We start from the raw sequence: 11623 nt of genomic DNA on the forward strand, positions 1-11623 counted from the left end.
TCCAAATCGTTGTAACCGTTCGAACTCTTTTAGTTTGGAAATCGAAGAATTACAATATTGGTTAAACAATGCGCATGCATGTTTCTACATAGACCACTTGATACTACGGGAAAAGGGATTTATAAAAGGAGAAACAAAATAGTGAATTCATGGACATGTTGAAAAGTGAAACAAAGCTTTAAAATTTGGTTGGCTCCTGCACACAGGGAAGTTCCACTAAGGGACCTACCGTAGCCTCCGCCACCCCAGGCTCCTATTTATGTCTTCATACATACAATGCATGTATTATCAAGTTGTTCTCTTTCATAATGAAACGCTCGAGAGATATCTTTGCAAAACGTTAATGTGTTTTTTCTCTTATTTAACCTTGGTTTTAAATTTCGTTGTAATATTGGAAACTTTTGTCTTGATCATATAATTTCTACCATTACTCAACTTCTCTACCTCTTTGATATTGTATGCGTGGGAGGTATTTTACATAAATGAATCGTTTAAACATGTGAAGGTATCAAAAAGTGTATATATATGGCTTAAGGAAGTCAAAACAAATGGAGAGAAACAATTTGAAAATTACACGTACGTGTGTGTGATTGTGTCCTAGGAGAGAATTAATAATGTGATTTGGAAGTAAGCATCAAAGATATATAACGTAGATGTTTAACTCTCTCTTCATTAGTTAATTATGAGCAATCCATGTTAATATAAGTATAACAACATAATGATTGTGCTTTACTTTAAACAATTTTCAATTAGTATATACTCTTTGTTTTTCTTTTTGAATTCCATTCGATTAGTTTATACAACAAACAAACAAAAAATGCCTAATTTTATGAACTGTCGCATAACATATATTCTTAGTAAAAGGTCACTTTGATTCCAATATTAATTAAAAAAAAGCATCACGAACGAATCAATTTTATAAGGAATCACAAGTCACGATCAAAGATTTGTAAGGCTGTTGCACTCTCCTCACCTTTCCAACCTTAAAGTGTTGGCCTGGCCAAGTCTCAAAATTTTAGCGGTTCAGAGACATTCACTCTTGCTTTTTCCCTCTTTCTTTGTTTTTTCTTTTTCCTTTTTTTGGTATGTTTATAGGCATCTTTTCAATTAAACTACACTATTTCCAAGCTTCTTTAGTTACTTCCTGCCCCAAAGGCCAAAGTGAATCTTTATATAATGAAAGCTGAGATATTATTCTCTCTGATTTGATATGTAGTAGTACTACAAGTGTACAACCTTAGTTTAATTCACTGATATGATACTTTCTCATAAAACTAATTAAAGAAGAGGACAGTGATTAAAGAATAATAATAGCCCACTTGTTTCTAATGATCAGTTAGGTAGATGTGTTAGTTAATTAGTTTTAATAGCAAATTAGTAAAAGCCAAAATCTTTAGTTCCTTGTAATTGTGTTGGTTTGATCAACTAACGTGTAACCAAGTAAAATAATATCACTCACATATCAAGAGAATGTGTATACGCGAAATAGCATGTCGTCGTATAAGACTGCATGATATTGAATAAAACAGTGTATCACGAAACTCACCGCTCACGTGAAACCATCTACGTACTCTTGTTTATGTGCATTTGTAGTAATCTCACTCAAAGTCAATTACAAAACAAAAGGAAAATTCAAGGTTACTTAGTAGTACATGTACTCTTGTTTCTGAGCTATTTAGAATTGTAAGATGAATGCAAACAACTTCTCGTGAACCCATTTAATTCTCTACTTAAAAGAAACAAAACATGAATCATGTGAAGGTCACAAGAAATCGAATATGTTCAAGTAAAGAAGAGTTGGAATAATCGAAAGCAGATAACGGATTCTGAATGGTCTTCTTCTTGGGCCTATTCTCAAGGCCCACTTCATCTAGTCATAATGAAATTAAAAATCTAAAGTCTAAACAAATAAAACACCTTAAATTGACATCTAAAAATAAGCAATACACTTTCCAATCCCTATACAACCAATGAGAAGATTTTTAAAAAAACAATACAAAACAAAATCATATCTGTTCTAAGATGAAATGAAGAAAAATGAAAAGATCAACAAGTAGTTGAGCAGAAGAACCTAAAGAAGAAGTAGAAAAGCTTCAAACATCAGACTTCCTTTTTTTGCATTTTGCAAACCCTTTTTAGTTGATTGTAGAAGAAACGTCTCTCTAAGATAAGTTATAAAAACACTAATAATCTGCTCTTAGATATTTCTCGTACTCAGTCCCGTTCAACGTCTTGTTTATATCTTCCCAGTTCTTTATGTGATCTGACAAATCTCCTCTGTGTATTTTCACCTGTCTGCTTGACAAATCCTTCACAGGAATGTTCAAAAACTCTTGAACTTGTTTCAATTTCTGCATCAAAACCCCAAAAGCACTTAACATTGGTTATTCTGAGTTAAAGCAAAAAAATAATGTATAGTCACTAACTTTGATTGTGTTGTGACATCTTACCGTTTGATTTGTTATGAGATCTTCGTAGAAGACAACGATATGGCGAGTGGTATTGAAATATTCTAATGCCTTTGCAGCTGAATTCTCTGTTTCTTGTAAATCGTGGATCAACGATGTTGAGTTGATTACCGGCTTATACTTAGAGAGTGCATCTGCCTGCAGTTTTGAATTCGAAAGAATCAAGAAACCAATTGAAAACAAGAATCCAGAAAAAACAAAACATTTGTATGCAACTATGCATAAGATAAACAAACCTCTTCCGGAGAATGAACATGAGACTTGTGAGTCCCATTCAATAGCTTAGCATAACGGTCATAAGAATTTGCCAACACAGAAACCATTCTTCTTAGAGGATTCCTTCTGAATAGAAATATCGCCGAGACACCTCTTCGGTTAAAGTAATCAACTATCTCTTTATGGTTATCCATCAAACCCTGCAAAGGATTCGGATCAAGAACTTATATAAAAACCGATAGTAACTGGCTCGGTAACGATTCAAGATTTGTGTGTTTATTATACCTGATTAAGCATCCATTTGAATCCAATTGCAGCAGAGCATTCGTTCTTTGAAGCACTCGTAAACCAATCAAGATTATAAACTCTATCAAGAGTCTGAATGATCGAAGAAATGTTTTTTCTTCGATCCAAAACCGAGAAGATCTCTCCGTTAGAACTTACATTGTTATGACTATTCAACAACGTTTCGAACCAACCGCTTCCTGATCTCTGCATCGACAGTATCGCAAAGTACCTCACCGGATTATGCCCACATTCATCTCTAGATTCAAGAAAAAACCCAAAAACAAAGATTTCAACAACCAAAGGATACATAGTCAAAAACATTGACAAGAACAGAAGTGACATAAGTTACCTATTAAAAGTCTGTGGCTTTGGGTAATGAATCCGAGTAACAAAGCGTAACGAGTGAGAATCAATAGGACTAGTTTGCACAAGTTGGGAGCTTTGGAAACTGACATTACCAAACTGTTTTAAGCAAACGGAGCAAATGTAGAGACCACAGACCATAGCAAACACCAGAACTATCATCCTTAAGAACAATGGTGATTTCTTTGGTTGCTTTATAACAATCGCTGCACTGTCCTGTTAACAAACCAAAACATCAAAATCAAGAACTGATACTAAACCCTAAATCAAACTGTTTAACTGAATCTTCTTCCTTAAATCAGAATCAAATAAACAACATATTATCAGACAAGAATCGAATCAGTACTAAATCTAAAACCAAACTAACTTTTTTTTCATGAAATCAAACAAAACAAAAAACAGATGTTTTTAGTAGATTTGATAGATAAAACATACATGCAGATATACCCATAAGCTTAATCACAAAAATATAAACGAAGAGAGCTTAAAAGATGAACCTTTCCGAATAAACAGATGAACTCCGCCATTGATGCTTCTCGGAAGCTTGTAAAAACAGAGTAAATACAAACTAAACAGAGGCCTTACTGTATTAAGATACAGAGACGAGTTGATGGATCCATGAATCCAGTTCAGCTACAGAGAATCTAAGAAGAAAGAAGGAAGAAGAAGAAGAAGCTAAACCCAAATGAGTTTTAAGCAAGTTGGGGTGTCTGAGCAAAGATTTTGTAATATTAATTACGTGGAAAGCAGAGCCATTGTCATTAAAACATGGCTACTGTACTGTCTTTTTTTTTTTTCTTTGCTCCTTCGTGTAAGTTAATTAAAGTCTCAGAATTAAAACCTAATTAACAAAATTAATTAATTTCTGGTTTTAATCAAGTCTCTCTCTCTGATCAGGAAATTTATTAATTGATTCCTTTGTTTTCTTGATTGACTTATTATTACTTTCTCATTTGGTGTCATTACGTAAGTTGACGTATAATGTATTACTATGTTTTATATAGAAACTTAGAAGTTGACTATTAATTCAAAAGTTTTTAAGATTAATTATGAATTTGGTTATTTTAGAAAACTTCTTTTTGAAGAATAAAAATTTTAAATTAAAGAGAGAGAGCCACTGAGTCACGCGTGACCGTATGGTCTGAACGTTACTCTTTTGCTTCGTAATTACTTTAATTTTAAATTGCTCAATAGTTTACAGCTTTACATCAATACTACTATACGAGTAGTGTCGTGATGATGATACTTTACACTAACGAATAATAATGACTAATAATTCTTACGTAGTGTTAAAATTTGAATATTCAGCAACATACTAAATACAAATCATTACGTTGTCTTTATTTACTAACCTTGTTTAGCGGAAGTTATTATGTCCCTTTTTCGTCTACCTATTTTGAAAATGTATAGAGAAACGCACAGACAGTTAAGCTTGGAACGCGCCAAGCAAACGCTTTCTCCTTCGATCTTTATTAACAAAATTTATCTTTTCCTAGGATACAGTTTTGTCTCGGCTCCTACTCAATCTATTCCTACCAATAGAATTGAACCCGACTAAAGAACGAGCACTAAACCTATCTCTCCTACACCCGTGTAGTCCCAAGAGAAAACAAACACTCACCTTCTCAGCTTTTTGTTTTGCTAGCTTCGAAGTATACAATCACGTACAAAAAATCTAAAGTGTTCAAAATGGCTCGTGGCCAAACCCTAGACTATTTATACTCACTACTCGAAACCCTAACCCTAGGATCTTCGAGGATCTCACGGAAACGGAATATACTTGCTTGTCAAGCTTATCCTTTCCTTATTTGATGTGAAGAATATTCACCATATCTTCACACGCAATTCGTCTCTATCTTTGCTGCCAAGCAAGAAATCTTCCTTAGCACGTCACTCCATCCACTTAAGCTTTGCCACGTCATCTCACGACTCCATGTCAGCAACTTCAAGTGTCTGATGTGATCCCAGGCGTCTGATGTGGTCTCAGGCGTCTGAACAGATGCGGCTTCCTGATCTTCACAGCAAGCTGTTCTGGAACTGCATCTTCAATCTCCCCCTTTTTGACTTAGTTTGATAATCAAGCATCCTTTGTGATAAACCTGAAAGTCACAGAGAGACAACACCAAAACACAGCAACAAAGAAAACATCTAGCAATATAACTAGCACAAATCCCAAAATAAGAAATCCTAAAAAGCCATGTTTAAACATTTTACAGACACAAAAGCTAACGAAACAAGGTTCTGTAATAAAAATACATTGTTGCTAACAACCAAAAACAAACAGCAACAACAGCACCTGCTCCCCCAGGACAAATGCTCCCCCACAAATCAACCAGTCCTATGATCATCAGAATCAGAATCATCTCCCCCTTCTTGTTTGCACAACTAAGTCAAAAACAAGTAACTTATGGATCACATGAATGACAGATTGAAAGAAGAAACACTTACCTGCATCGATGATACGCTGCATGATCTGAATTGCACGACGGAAAGCCTTGCGATCATCTGAAGAGCACACTGGAACCTCAGCCGTCTGTCCTCTCTTCACTTTGCCCTTCTTGTTGGACTTTGGCACTGGCTGAGATACATCCGGATGCACAGGGTGTTGTGACGGAATCAGCTGATAAATCAAACTGGGAAACGGCAGGCACAACTTTGAGACAGGGGTTAGACCCATGTTGATGATCAGTTTAAAGACCATCCTCCCAAAATCAAACGGCTTCTGATGCATCACCTTGTAAACCAATTTGGCTCTGTCAGGAGTGACATACCCATCATTAGCAGTAGGCAGCCAGTTGGTACAACAGATCTTGAGAAGATCTTTCGTGTTGTTGTCCTCAACCTTAGACAGTTGGAACTGCTTGAAGACCTTGGCTTTACCTCCAGACACAAAGAGAGCTATGTCGGAGGTAATCACTTCAGCCATATGCCGTTGTTCTGTGCGCTCATCCACAGCTGGCAGTCCAAACAACGCATTAATCCTGTCAGGACTAAACTCATACACCCAATTCCGGACCATCACTTCTGCGGAATCTGTCTCTAGCTCAACAGTTGGCAGATTCGCCCAAAATTCATACACAACTTGAGGATCAAAAGGCTTGCTCTCAGAAACAGTTCTAAGCAACCCCGCAGCATAAATCAGATCCCTAACCTCATCAATTTCACCAAAGGTGATGTTCAATTCAGCATGCAATTTCCGGGAATTGAAAGAACCGTACCTCTGAAACGCAACAGCAGACCCGAACCGAGTTTGATCAAACTCCAATGAATGCTCGTCTTTGACAGCCGCTCCTTTTCCTCGGGTTGCCTGTCGCTTCTTCTTCTGCTCAGAAGGCATCGCAATCGACTTCTTGCGTTTCATCATCCGGGACAAAATAGACGGTCTCGTGGTTCCGGTTAGTTGAATCGAGTCGGAATCATCCGAGAGCTCTTAAATCTGCGGGTTGCGAACCGGTTCATTCGCATCAGTCGGCTGTGAAACCCGAGGGTGAGCTGAAGAGTCGCAATCCCCATCAACATCCACCGGAGAATTGGAAATAGCAAGCGGCTCTATTTCTTGGGTCTCCGATTCAGGGAAGATCACTGTATACGGAACCAGCTGGGTATTCGGCGCGGGCGACTCAGATCTCTGCGGATCGGTGACTTGATCTTCTTTCGGCGGCGACGGTTGTTCCGGCAGAGATGTATCGGTTTCTGGCGACTGACTCGACACGAGCTTCTGAATGCCACTGAAGATGGACCTCATCATTCTGATCAAACTTGGCTTAGGGTTTTGAAATCGTGGACTTGAGAGAGAAAAGAACAATGATCAATCTTGAAACTTTTCAACTTCCCCGACTAGGTCGTAGCCCTATCTTTTCCCTCCTAAATACACTTCACAACATCATGGGCTTAAAGAACAAATGGGCCTCACTTGAATTAACTTGAATAACCCACGAACCTGAAACACTTAATAAACCCATTAGTGCACACTTATCATTCAAGCCTCAAATCCGATTTGCAACCCATTTTTTTTTTACATTCTTGAGCTCAAAACAGACCCTCAAATAACTTTCTTTTAGCAAGACTCAATTTACTCATGAACATGCTTTAGGGACCCAGAATGATAATTAACATATGAGTACTTGGAAGTATTAACATAAAATCATTCAAAAATATGTACCTTGAGTCTCTCTCTCGTCTGTGTTCTGTGCCAACCATTTGTTCAGGACAGAGCTAGAAACTACCACAACCTTCTGAATCTTTGACAGATCAGCTCTGAGTTCAGTGGCTAGTCTTTCACTCTGGCATACCTTTAACTCAAGCTTCCAAACCCAACATGAACATGCAGCTGGAATAACCTTTGGAGAGTGCAGGACCAGAAGTGTGTTAAACCCTTTTTCTTTTCTTTTTTTTCTTTTTTTTTCTTTTTCCCTTTTTTTTTTTTGTTTAACACACTACCTGTGGAGCTATGATTTAACAGTCAGGCAGAGCCTTCTCTCAGATCGTTGATTTTTGACCAAGCCTCTGTTAAACCTTCTGATTTGTGGATCAATGATATCACTTGACTTCTAAACCACTGATCCTTGTGCATGTCTTCAATAGCATATTCAGAGCTCCATTAATAGAGTACTGGAATTGACTTAGTGATGTATCACAATTCCAAGTACATCTCGTGACATGCACACTTCCACCTCTCCTCAGCTCTTTGACCTCCGTTATCACGACAACGTTTTACAGGAATGTCCACAAGAGTTGGCATGACAGGTAGCTATTTTCCACTCTCTTTAAACCGAAGTATAGGGTGCTGATCTTCTATTCATTCTTAGGATTTCCATGGTCTGTTCTTGCTCCAACCTTGTCTTAGATCAGCACAGCTCACAGAGAAAGTTAGATCTCACAAATCCCAATGGATTTTCTCAGATTCACGAATCTGTTAAAATCCAATGGTTTAGTAAACAAATCAGCCAGTTGAAATTCTGTACTCACATGATCAACCACAATCAGTTTCGCCTCAACAAGTTCACGAATAAAATGATGTCTAATATCAATATGCTTAGTACGTGAATGTTGAACAGGATTCTTAGCTATGTTGATTGCACTTTGGTTATCACAATGAATTAAAAGAGTTTCAGAATCCATACCATAGTCAGCAACCATTTGTTTCATCCACATGAGTTGAGTGCAGCAGCTTCCCAGTGCAATGTACTCGGCTTCTGTTGTTGACAGAGAAACACTGTTCTGTTTCTTGCTGTGCCATGAAATCAGGTTGTTGCCCATGAAGAAACATCCACCACTTGTGCTTCTACGATCATCCAATGAACCAGCCCTATCAGCATCACAGTAGCCTGTCAAGCTCCTGGTTGTATCCTTGGTGTAGTATATTCCAAGATTTACAGTCCCCTTGATGTACTTGATGATCTTCTTAACAGCCAACAAATGAGACTTCTTTGGTTTGGCTTGATACCGAGCACAGATTCCAACAGATAAACAGATGTCTGGTCTGCTGGCAGTTAAGTACAACAGACTCCCGATCATTCCTCTGTAAACTCGTTCATCAACATCCTCTCCTGCTTCATCCTTTGAGAGCTTGTCAGTCACACTCATTGGGACCTTCGCCTCTTTACTCTTGGCGAGACCAAAACGTTCAACTAAATTCTTGGCATAAGTGCTTTGTGAAACAAATATTCCATCAGCTGATTGTTTCACTTGCAGTCCCAAGAAATAGTTTAACTCCCCACACATGCTCATTTCAAATTCTTGAGTCATATTCTTCACAAACTGATCAACTAGCGGCTGACATGTGGATCCAAAGACAATATCATCAACATATATCTGAACAAACATCACACCATTGTTATCTTGAAACACAAACAATGTTTTGTCTACATTCCCACGCACATATCCTTGTTTGATCAGAAATGTTGTCAGACGCTCGTACCAAGCTCTTGGAGCCTGTTTCAGTCCGTAGAGAGCCTTCTTTAGCTTGTACACATGATCAGGACGCTGAGGATTCTCAAATCCTTTAGGTTGCTCCACATACACTTCTTCTTGGAGAATTCCATTTAGAAAGGCACTCTTAACATCCATCTGATGCAATGTGAAATTTAGAGCACATGCAATGCCAAACAGAAACCTGATGGATTCCAGTCTTGCTACAGGAGCAAAAGTCTCGTCAAAATCAATGCCTTCTATCTGAGAGTATCCTTGAGCAACCAACTGCGCCTTATTGCGAACAATACATCCATGTGCATCACTCTTGTTTTTGAAGATCCACTTAGTTCCCACAACATTGACATCAGCTGGTCGTTGTTTGAGTTCCCAGACATCACTCCGTTCAAACTGCTCTAGTTCATCTTGCATAGCAGCAATCCAGTATTCGTCAACAAGAGCATCTCTGTGATTCTTGGGCTCCAGGGTTGACACGAAGCAAGCAAACTGCACAACCGCAGCCATCTGTGGAACTTCAGCAGCAACATTCTTCTGCTTCTGACCAGCGAGTTGCTTGAAGTCAATCTTCTTTCCTCTAGTAACTCTGGCCCCCCCAATCGTACCTATAATATCATTAGAGGTGTGATTCTTATGCACCTGAGGAGTAGGTAGAAGCTCAGCCGTGTCGTCATCGGCGTCGGAGCCATCATCAACTTCCTGCTCTGGACTTGGTTCATACCCCACAACTCCTTCATTGAAATCCTTAGGAGCATTAGTTACTGAGGACACATCTTCATAAACACGAAAAGACGCGTCATCAAACACCACGTTAACAGTCTCTTGAACCATCCTGGACCGTTTGTTGTAAACTCGGTAGGCTGTGCTGTTGCCTGAGTACCCCAGAAACATGCCTTCGTCGCTCCTGGAATCAAACTTGCCCAGTTGATCCTTGTCATTAAGGATATAGCATATACATCCGAACACATGGAAATAGCTGACTGATGGTGTTTTTCCTTTCCACAGCTCATAAGAGGTCTTGTTGGTTCCTTTCCTCACATAGACCCGATTGATGATGTAACATGCTGTGTTGATTGCTTCATCCCAGAAATGTTGAGCGACTTGATTACCATGCAGCATAGCTCTAGCAATTTTTGCAGCGTTCTGTTCTTCCGCTCTACAACTCCATTCTGCTGAGGTGTGCGAGGAGCAGAATATTGATGAGTTATCCCTTGAGCAGCACAGAACTGATCAAACAACTCATTCTGGAAGTCACCACCATGATCACTTCGTACTGTCTTGATTCCCCATTTTTCACTCTTGAGTTGCAGAGCAAGAATTCTGAAACTGTCAAGAGTATCCGATTTCTCTCGTAGAAAACGGACCCATGTGTAGCGCGTAAAATCATCAACCATAACAAGAATAAAACGCTTACTTGTCAGACTTTGGACACGCATTGGTCCCATTAGGTCCATGTGAACCAATTCCAAAGCATGAACAGCACGAACATCAGGAACCGATTTGTGAGCAACCTTCACTTGTTTGCCCTTGTTACCCGGTCCGCACACAAAATAAGGATCAGCCTTTAGCTTTGGCATTCCTCGAACAACCTCCTGATGTGCAAGTCTCAACATCGTACGAACATTCAGATGTCCTAATTTCTTATGCCACAACTCAGTTTGAAAATCTACAGCTGCTTGAAAGCAAGGGTTACCAGAACTCCACATGTAACAATTGTTGCCAGACCGCTGTCCCTCGAGCTGAACACGTCCTAGTCGATCCACAGCCTTGCAGTTGGCCTTGGTAAAAGTTACATTCAGACCCTCATCACACAGTTGGCTGATGCTAATCAGATTGGCTTTCAGTCCATCAACCAGAAACACATCATGTAATCTTGGTTGAGATTCACCACATGTGGTACCTTTTCCTTTGATTTTTCCTTTTGCACCATCTCCAAAAGTAACTCTGCCTGCTGAAACCTGTGTAAACTCTGACAGATTGTCTTGAGCTCCAGTCATGTGTCTTGAGCATCCGCTGTCAAAATACCACTTCTCCTGAGGTTACTCATGTTCATCAGCAGTGTGAGCAACATTGCAGTACAGATCTTCCTTTCTGATGTAGACTCTGCTCGTATTCTTTGAATCCCTGTGATATTGCTGATGCTGCATCATTGCAGACACACGATTCAAAAATCCATAGCATTGTGCCTTGTAGTGATTCAGATTACCACAGTACCAACAACCTGTTCTTCTGCTACGGTGAAGACAAAACACAGAACCGTACGCTGACTGAACCTGTTCGTGAGAAGCCATTCTTGATTTTCGGACATGAGCTGATTGGTCCTGATTAAATGAGGACACAGCACGTCTCTGATTTTTCTG

General features: G+C 39.0%; 1 protein-coding gene across 1 annotated transcript; it reads right to left on the reverse strand.

Annotated features, from left to right (window-relative positions):
- Positions 1–1899: 1899 nt before the first annotated feature.
- Positions 1900–4035, reverse strand: LOC17885180 (nodulation protein H). The gene is made up of 6 exons (XM_023782578.1): positions 3833–4035; positions 3322–3551; positions 2970–3228; positions 2705–2884; positions 2451–2606; positions 1900–2351 (listed from the first exon to the last, which is right to left on the reverse strand). The coding sequence occupies exons 1-6, from the start codon at positions 3860–3862 to the stop codon at positions 2184–2186; spliced, it is 1023 nt and encodes a 340-aa protein (XP_023638346.1). The 5' UTR covers positions 3863–4035; the 3' UTR covers positions 1900–2183.
- Between the last annotated feature and the right edge of the window lie 7588 nt (positions 4036–11623).

The sequence above is a fragment of the Capsella rubella genome, unplaced genomic scaffold, assembly GCF_000375325.1.
Source record: "Capsella rubella cultivar Monte Gargano unplaced genomic scaffold, Caprub1_0 scaffold_5, whole genome shotgun sequence".
NCBI lineage: Eukaryota > Viridiplantae > Streptophyta > Magnoliopsida > Brassicales > Brassicaceae > Capsella > Capsella rubella.